This window comes from Vigna umbellata, chromosome 4, assembly GCF_029865625.1.
Source record: "Vigna umbellata cultivar VRB3 chromosome 4, Vumbellata_1.0, whole genome shotgun sequence".
Lineage (NCBI taxonomy): Eukaryota > Viridiplantae > Streptophyta > Magnoliopsida > Fabales > Fabaceae > Vigna > Vigna umbellata.
In genome coordinates this window covers 30,124,441-30,134,622 of record NC_142168.1, presented here as the reverse complement: position 1 = coordinate 30,134,622, position 10,182 = coordinate 30,124,441, and the positions used below count along the sequence as shown (strand labels likewise).

The 10,182-nt window shown below is 31.5% G+C and overlaps 1 protein-coding gene across 1 annotated transcript; it reads left to right on the top strand.

The window, feature by feature from the left end:
• The first annotated feature begins 633 nt into the window (after nucleotides 1-633).
• Nucleotides 634-5,958, top strand: LOC148199818 (mitogen-activated protein kinase 9-like). Its single transcript, XM_047303576.2, has 11 exons — nucleotides 634-959; nucleotides 1,498-1,906; nucleotides 1,977-2,104; nucleotides 2,258-2,317; nucleotides 2,685-2,834; nucleotides 3,073-3,228; nucleotides 3,335-3,472; nucleotides 3,570-3,643; nucleotides 4,426-4,527; nucleotides 4,941-5,145; nucleotides 5,598-5,958. The coding sequence occupies exons 1-11, from the start codon at nucleotides 942-944 to the stop codon at nucleotides 5,667-5,669; spliced, it is 1,512 nt and encodes a 503-aa protein (XP_047159532.1). The 5' UTR covers nucleotides 634-941; the 3' UTR covers nucleotides 5,670-5,958.
• The last annotated feature ends 4,224 nt before the right edge of the window (nucleotides 5,959-10,182 follow it).

Here is a 10,182-nt window from a genome sequence, read left to right as displayed (position 1 = left end):
CTTTTAATGAAATATAGTTTTACCATACAAAACAATTATCAAGTATATGATCAAATTTATTATTATTTTATACATACTTTTATTAAAATTAATTTGATTCATTAAAAATATAAGAGAACTAAAAGATTACTTACAAATTTAAGCAGTTTAAGAATGATTATATCAAAAACATAAAAGAAATATATCTATTTTAAAATTCATCCATATAAATTTAGAAAAACAGTGAGTATAGTTTTTCTTTTTATTATTGTCTTGTTCTTGTAAAAGTAGCTCTTACTGTAAAAGGTAATAACATTGAGAAGAATAAGTTGTGTCAATTCATATTTTTACTTCTATTTTCCTAAATGGAAATCTTCATTGTCAAAATCCTTCTAGTTATATAGTTTTTGTTTCTGATTCAGATTTCAGATTGACTTGAAAAAGATAAACATGACTGAGAATACAGCATCGTGAAGGTAGTTTATTTGGATAAGAATTTCAGTTTTTTTTTTCTAATAATTTAATAATAATAATAATAATAATAGTTAGATGTCAATGTCGAAAAGACCACATCAAGATTTTCTTGCCATGTTTTCCGCAGGCGCAGAAAATTCCAAAACAGTAGAAAGACGACAGAGATAAAACCAAAATAGAGAATAAGAAAAAGAAGAGAGGGAAGGAAATTGAGAGAGAGAGAAATGGGGTAGGCGCAGATTGAGGAAGAGTGAGTGTATATGGGTGGTGTGGGAGCAACACTCTTTCGTGGATGGCATTCTTCGTTTCTTCCATCGATGCAATTCTATTAACTCTCACATTCACCTTCACAACAACAAAAACAACCTCAACAAAAATGCCAACAACAACGTTAACAACATTCTCCTCCTGAGAGACATTTACGTTCAAACATCTTCCTTCAACCTTCTCTCAAAGCCCCCAAACGCTCCCACTTCAAATCTTCCTCCATGGATCGTAACAAAAAGGTCCCTTTTATACAAAATTACTTTTTTCTTCTGTTTGTGAAAGATCATGCCTTTTTGTAGCTTTTCTGAGCAACGGGTGTCGTTCAAGTTTCAATCTTATTCCAATCCGTATTTTCAATTTTTGTTTTTGATTTGCTTTTGCGTCCATTTTTATTTTAACAATTAGTATTTGTAAATCATGGCAAAGAGTTATGTTTAGAATCTGGTTCAAGTTTTGTCTGAGAATATGCAAAAGGATATACCAGAGAGGTTTGATTTTATAGGTTGGAATTGATTTCATTTGGTGCTTCTTTCTGGTTATGAATCAAACTATTAGAAACTAAAGAGGTAGCATTTGGCAATTATTAAGTTAGCCTGATAATGGGTAACTTGTTCGGAATCCAAGTTATATTTTTTGATACTGTATCTGTGATTTACATCTATTACCATAGAGCTTGTAGTTGGTTGAAAGACAAGAACACGAATTAATTTATAGTACTCTAATCAAATAATATTTTCATGCTATTTGTCTGTCTCTAAATATTGATTCATCGAACAGGGAACAGGGGAGGCAGAGTTTTTTACTGAGTATGGAGAGGCAAGTAGGTATGACATCCTGGAAGTGATTGGAAAAGGGAGTTACGGTGTTGTGTGTTCTGCTGTTGACAGTCATAATGGGGAAAAAGTTGCAATAAAGAAAATCAATGATGTTTTCGAGCATGTGTCAGATGCCACACGGATCCTAAGAGAAATAAAACTCCTTCGTTTGCTTCGACATCCTGATATAGTTGAGATAAAGCACATAATGCTTCCTCCCTCCCGACGAGAGTTCAGGGATGTCTATGTTGTGTTTGAGTTGATGGAGTCTGATCTTCATCAAGTGATTAAGGCAAACGATGATCTTAGCCCTGAGCACTATCAATTTTTCTTGTACCAACTTCTTAGAGGCCTCAAATTTATACACACAGGTATACTTGTGATTAAGTACTTAACCTTTTCAGATAGTGATATTGAACCCAAACAATTGTTTTCTTACAGCAAATGTGTTTCATCGTGATTTGAAGCCAAAAAATATTCTAGCTAATGCTGATTGCAAACTAAAAATATGTGATTTCGGACTTGCTCGAGTTTCATTTAATGAGGCTCCGTCAGCTATATTCTGGACCGTAAGTATTATTGGAAATTGATTCACTTGTTATTTCTGTTCTGCTTCTGCTTTCTAAGATTTTCAGCTGAAAAGTGCAATCAAATTTATGGTTTCTGTGCCAGAATTATCCTTCTAAACATTTTGCTGACTAATTTTACTTACTCTTATTAAGGACTATGTTGCAACCCGGTGGTATCGTGCACCTGAACTATGCGGCTCTTTTTTCTCAAAAGTAAGTTTCTTGTATTCTTTCTACCTCTTTCTGTAGTTTGTGACATGTATGTTATGGCTCCAAATCTGTTTGTGCTTAATTATATGATATAGTTCAATTCTCTTGTTATACCTTTTATTTTTGAAAATTAGCTTGATGTGCATATATAATAGTACTCCCCCACATGAAAATACTTCTTGAATTTAGAGTTGATTTGTTTATTTGAAATTTCAATTATTATATATGTGACATGTACATGTCATTCTGTTTTAGTTGCTTCTTCATCATCTTTTTGCAAAGATTTGAATTTGTGTACGAAATATGAAGTTGAAGAATACTTAAAAAGTATTGATATACGTGTGTAATTTTATATCCTTGCCTTTTGCAGTATACTCCCGCAATTGATATTTGGAGCATTGGATGCATATTTGCAGAAATGCTCACTGGGAAGCCATTGTTTCCAGGAAAAAATGTAGTGCACCAATTGGATCTCATAACTGACCTGCTTGGTACTCCTCCTACTGAAACCATTTCTAAGGTCAGTTTATTCAAAAATCCATTATCCATTTTTTAACATCAATAGGCAAACTTGTAACATGCTGGACTGCAGAGACTACTCAAGGTCTGAGAGGTCTAAAACAAACTTGTAACATGCTAATGGTATTAATTATAAGCTTCTGATTTTCCTGTTTTAAAACATCCATGTCTGTTCTAATGGTTACTTTATTTCCTATAGCTTGTCCTCATGTTAGTAATTTTTAATCTTAATTTCACAGATTCGAAATGAGAAGGCTAGAAGGTACCTTGGTAGCATGAGGAAAAAACAACCTATTCCATTCACCAAAAAATTTCCAAATGTAGATCCTTTGGGTCTTCATTTACTGGAGCGATTACTTGCATTTGATCCTAAAGATCGTCCAGCAGCTGAAGAGGTTGATCTTTGGTTACCTAGATAGCTACCAAAGAGGAAATTTCGTTTGATTATGCAGATAATTTCCCAAGTTCCTTACTTCTTCTTTGTTATGCCTGTGATTGCAGGCACTAAGTGACCCTTATTTCAATGGTTTGGCCAATGTGGACCGTGAACCATCCACTCAACCCATTTCAAAGCTGGAGTTTGAGTTTGAGAGGAGAAAATTGACCAAAGATGATGTTAGAGAATTGATTTATCGAGAGGTATGGCCACGCATTTCAATGGCTTGATTCACTTTATAATTTATTGTCTTCTCTTTTTTGGCTTGGTAATAATGACTTTTACATTTGTACTCAACAGATTTTAGAGTATCATCCCCAGATGCTCCAAGAATATCTTCGCGGTGGAGAACAAACTAGCTTCATGTATCCAAGGTAGGGGGCATTTTATCTCCCTCTAACTCGATTTGTTTTTGAAATTTCTGATAGTGCTACCTTATTATAGTTTTTTAGGAAACTATCCCCTAAAATATCAAATAGTTCTTGTCGTGATTTGGAACTTTTCTCATATTGTTCATAATTGAAGTAGTTTTTCCTGCTTTATAATATGTTCATGCTTCATCTTCTCAGTTCTATGAAAATCAATTCTTCTCAACTTTAAACCAAACTGGTACTTAGCAGAACTTCTACCTTAATGATTATTAGTCTGGTTCACATTTCATGCATTGTACTTGATGGTCTGAAAAACAGAATTTACTTGTTAAAATGAATCCAATCCTCCATGCTTGAACAGCCTATGCATTTGAAAAGTAATGGCTTCATGTATTTGTGAAAGCTGATGAGACTGGTAGACATGTATGTCCTTTGCTAAAGGATATAAGATATTGAGCCAGCTTTTATGATACTTGATTTGGATCCCTTACATTTATTGTTGCTGCACTGCACCAAAGTTCTGTTAGATTTTTTCTGCACAATTTTTTATAAAGAGCTATAGCCTCCACTAGCAAAACATTTAACATGCATGTCTAGTTTTTGTTTATGATTCTTGCACCTGATTTGGCATGCATGTATAGTTTTTGTTGGTTACTCTTGAGAAGCAACTGATGGTTTCTTGTCCTTTTTTTTTTCTGCATACCTCAGAACTGTGTAATGTTGGACCTTTAAAATCACTGCTTTCTTGGGATTCTAATCTGTAATTGTGTGTTATCTTGTTGCAGTGGGGTTGATCGATTCAAGCGACAGTTTGCTCATCTTGAGGAGCATTCTGGCAAAGGTGAACGAGGCACTCCATTGTTGAGGCACCATGCCTCCTTGCCTAGGTAAGTCTTTGTTAAACTTGGCAAACCTGTTCAAGTACTTGATTTGCACACTAACAATCTTGTTCTTTTGGAGATTTATTTTATCTATATTTTTTATTACCATCATTGGTTCAAAATTATAATCTAGGGTAGTATTTATCATTACAATGTTTGTAGATGAAACTGTAGTTATGCCTACAAAACTGTCTCTGACATTATCTTTACAATGTTGGTGGATGAGACTGGTAGTTATGCCTCTCTGACATTATCTTTACAATGTTTGTGGATGAGACTGGTAGTTATGCCTACAAAACTGTCTCTGACATTATCTTTACAATGTTTGTGGATGAGACTGGTAGTTATTCCTACAAAACTGTTATTGACATTATCTTTACAATGTTTGTAAATTGATTGTTTCAATTTACTTTTTCCAGAGAGCGAGTTCCAGCTCCCAAGGAAGAAAATAATCAAAATGATGATGGTGAAAATCCAACTGCAGCAGTTGATGAGTCAGATTCTGGAAATCCAGATGCACAAAACGGACCCTCCAAGCCAAACTGCAGTGCACGTAGCCTATTGAAGAGTGCCAGCATTAGTGGTTCAAAGTGTATAGATGTGAAAAAAAGCAATGATCAAGAGGTACCTACCTAACTCTCCTCTCAGTTGCTGTTCTTGCATTGTGTGAAGTGAAATCCAATACCAATATTTTTCTACTCTTCACTGATGTGTGTCTTTGAAGTTTCAAACCCTTTAAAAAGAAGTTTTGAAAATCCAATGCAACTATATATAAGACTTAAAAATGTAGAGTATATAAACATAGAAACATTGCCTTTAGTGAATCAAAAACTCAAAGATTCATACAACTCCAAGTTGTATGTACACTGTAGAAAACAATTCATAATTAATGGCTATCATTTATATTTGATCCACCTTTTGTATGTGTGCATCATGGCCAATAATTGTTTATGATTTCTTGTTCTACCAAAGATATAGAATACCCAATTGCCTTCACTTGATCAATGTTGATTTTTGATGTTTTACTCTGAGTACATTTGTCCTTTGGTTATGTTGATCCTATTTCTTCAATATAGGAGGAGCCACTTACAGAGGTCAGTGATGAGACTCTGGATGAGTTGACAAAGGTTGCTTCCCTGCATACTTGATTCATGATTTTGATCTAACTTTCCAATGTTCCTCCCTTTACAAAAGAGAGAATGAATTGTTGCACAGAAACCTTTCACATTTTTTTGGGTGTAGAAGTTAACTGTAGGATTCTGTTGTATTTAAGTATCATTTTTTTACATCTGCAAGAAGTCATGTCAATATATATTTGTGTAATAGTAATTATTATTGCATCACAATGTATTATATATAGTACGTATTGGAGCAAGTAGGGATTGTACCAATCACCTTAATTCTTCTTTTATAGCAGAATTTGGTCTTGGTTTTGCATGTCTATGTAGGTGTCATGTATATTATTTATGTTTTCATCCTCATTGCATATCCTCTGTATCCTTGAAACTATGTCATGCTTTTGAAATTTTAAAAGCCTTTTTAAATTGATATGTAATTAGGAATCACCATGGATAGAATTTAAAGATATTGTAATTTTCATTTCGATTAAATATGTTTAGTTCTTGAAATTTAACGTGAAATTAGAATTGTTTATATTTTATATATTTCAATTAAAATGTCAATTTAAAGCACTGTTTCATAAGTCCAAACAAATTAGTGTCATTGGATTTAAATGATATATAGTTTAATGATATAATTTATTTGTTTTTATTTTTATTAAAATATTATATTCTTTTAAAGTTTTTATTGAAAAGATAAATTATATAGTTTTGTGTTATTTTATAATTTTTTAAATTAAATATTGGAGTATCATTTTTTTTATAATGTTATTTTTCTATTTTCAAAATTATAAATAAATGTAATATGTAATCGCATTGTCTTATTATTATATTTTCTAGGTTTTTATTAATAATACTTTACCTTAATTTTACTTTAAGGTAAAGATTAATATCGTATAAATATGAGAAAAATAACAATAATTTTAAATTTAATTAATTTTAATCTACTGAGTATATAAAGAGCTGCGGTTATGCCTATTTTTCAATATTAATGTCAATAAGTTTAGGTTGGATTGAAAAGATAGATTTAGAAGATTGAAAAGAAGAAAAAAGAAAATTTGAAGGTGAAATCGTTTGAACGAAGAGAAAAATTATAAAAGATGAAGAGAAATAAAAAATAGATATGAAAGATTATATAAAATAGTAAAAGAATAAAAGATGTATATTATTATTTTTTATTAGTATTATTATGATTATTTATTATTATTATTATTTCATCATCAAAATATAAATCTTTTCATATTATTATTATTTGTAATATTTAATATTATTAACATTTTTATTTTATTATTATAAGTTTAATAAAAATTTTGTTCTCTATTTTTTTTATAATATAGAACTCAATTTTTGTAGTGTTTAATATGGTTTCAATTTTCATTTGTTTTTTCTTATGACGTTTGAATTGTTAATGACGTAATGTCCATGTGAGCAATCAAATGGATGAGGTGTTTATTTTTTGTTACGTGGCTCATCCAACACAATATTCACATTATCACGTTACTATCTTCAACCTCCCAACACAAAAACCATAGCCACCATGTCAGCCACCACACACATCAATGACACACTGCAATGAAACACTTGCGCACACATCTAAAACCGAGATGCAATTTTTTAAATAAATCCCAAAATCATTACTTCATAAAACAACATAAAATGATATATGTAGATACAATTTCCATGTTTTAGTTTATTTCCCACAGTGAAAAATAAAACCAAACATTTTCTCCGATCAATAAAAAAAACAAAAAACATAAGACACATTCATTATATTTATTTTCAAAACAAAATATCACAAATGTAATTCTATTAAATTTGAGTTGTAAATCCAAATTATAGAAAAAAAATGAAAATAAAAGACGTGAATTAAAGGAAAATGAGATATGAAAATTAAAGGGAAAGAAAAAGAAAGTAAAAGTTTGAAATACTAGTATATAATGATAACATAAGGTGGAAGTGAGAAATCCTAGTATCGACAAACCATGTAAACAAAAAAGAACACTTCATCCACCAAATATACACATGAATATTCTATCGTTAATAATTTATACATCATTAAAAAAACAAAATTGAAAAAAAAAATACAAATCAAAACGATATTAAACATTCTAAAAAGTCTTATGATGAAAATTAAGCCAAAATTTTTCTACTTTATCTATATATATGAGGAAGGAAAATTTAAAAGGGAAAAAATATGACATCAGATTTAACCTAATATTTTCCACTTTGGTGCTACCTGATATCCAATGCTGGAAACAAATAGCTGCTAGGGTTGGTCTTTGTTGTTGCATTCCCAAGTTTTCTTCTTGTGTCAAATCCTTTCACACTGAGTTCCCTTCCCATGACGCTCACAAACTTCTCCACGCTACTTCTATTTTCCTTTCTAAGCAGATGGAAAAAGGAAATTAGCCCTCAATTTGTCGTTCTGAAATCGTGACTTGTCATAAAGGTTAAGTGCTTTCTTGACCTAATTCAGATAAATCACGTTAGGATTTTTGCATTAGTTCAAAAAAGCACTCAACATTCATGAGGAGTGATTACACAAGGACATGTCAACCAAATTACTTATGCCAATGTACAGCACAATTATTCAGTGTATTGAAAGGTAGTTTTGCCGATAGAACTTATACTTTTTTAATCCCTTTACTAGATTTGGCTGATTTGATGGTGGGAGTGTTTTTGATTTTACAGGTACCGATGGTCGGAGTGTTATTTTGACAGGTACCTTTTCTCTGAGGTTGAGAACTTAATAACCTGCGCAGTTATGGTGACAATGGGACCATGGAAGAACATTTTGAAACTCACCATGGAATTCGGGGTGGATGTTTATACCTATAATTTCTTGATAGATGCATTATGCAAAGAAGGAAAGGTCAAAGAAGGCAAAAATGTGTTAGCTGATATGAAGAAAGCTGGTGTAAAACCTAATAGTGTTATGAGTATTACTTTTTCAGTGAAGTGAAAAATGCGAAACATGTATTCAAAGTTATGATTCAAATGGGAGTAACTCGTGACTTTTACAGCTAAAATGTCACGCTTAATGGACTGATGAGAGAGTGGGTGAGCAAGGTTGAAAATTGATCCCTATCAAAAAATTACATTTGTTTCAAACCCAACCTTGCTCGAACCAGTGATGGGTCGGATTGACCTACGAGTTCTAAGTGAGTCGGGTTGAAAATTGGTCTGTATCACAAAATTACATTTGTTTCAAACCCAACCCGGCTCAAACGATTGATGGGTCAGATTGATCCGCGGATTCCAACCCATTTTGACAACACTAATAATTGTTATTGCAACAAATGTATTATAATACTTATTAGAGCAAGTAGGGATTATTGTACCAATCACCTTAATTATTCTTTTATAGTAGAATTTCGTCTTGTTTTTGCATTTCTTTCAAGGTATCAAATTGATATATATTATTTATGTTCTCATCTCATTGAAGATGCACAATATCCTTGAAACTACGTCATGCACGGTTTTGAAATTTCAAAAGCCTTTAAAGTCACGTGTAATTAGGAATCACCATAGGTAGATTTTAAATATGATATTATAGATTTTATTTGGATTAAATTTGTTTTTAGTTCATCGACTTTGATCTAAAATTGGAATTTGTTTATATTCCAAATTTTGATAGACTTTATTATTAAAACTTGAAAAATGGATATATATATATATATATATATATATATATATATATATATATATACTCTTTTTAATTCAACTATGTTAAATTTCTTGACTCGTCAAATATGTTTTTGGTGTTTGGGTTGTTTATATAATTTGATATGTTGTAATTCAAATGTTAGTCTGAAACATCTACAAACTCTTTAACAAAACGGGTCATCCGGTCTAACACGGGTCATCTGGTCCGACTCGGTTCGGCCTACTATGAGTTGGTTATTAGTGAGTCATATCAATCTGGCTCACTTATCAGCGAGTCGAAAAAAATTCGAACTTGTCCAGCTCACACGGATTGATGGATTAAACGAGTTGACTCACCGACTCACTTAATTACAAGTTCTTTTTTTAAATTCAAAAAAAGGTTTATATTTTTTGTAATTCAAATATAAATAAATTTCACTTTAAAATGATGTTAAACTTCAAAAATAATGCAAAAAAAGTAACACATACAACTCAAATGAAATTCAAAAACAAGCTCAAAAAACGAATAAATAAGTTTTTAATATTGATCATTTTTGTGTCACTTATCCATGTTTAAGATTAGAGTTCTGAATAGATAAATTTATAATATTTTGCTCTCTTGAAACATCTTTTTTATCCTCATTTACAATATAATAAAAATATATTAACTAATAATATTGAAACACAAAGTAATAACTAATTAAATTAAACTAGATGGGTTGGCAAGCCAACCCGGCTCACCACAGGCTCAATCCGAGTGAGCCGGGTTGAAAATTGGTCTGTATAAAAAAAATTACATTTGTTTCAAACCCAACCTGGCTCGAACTAATGATGGACCGGGTTGACCCGCATATTCTAAGTTAGCCGGGTTGAAAATTGGTCTATATAAAAAAATTAC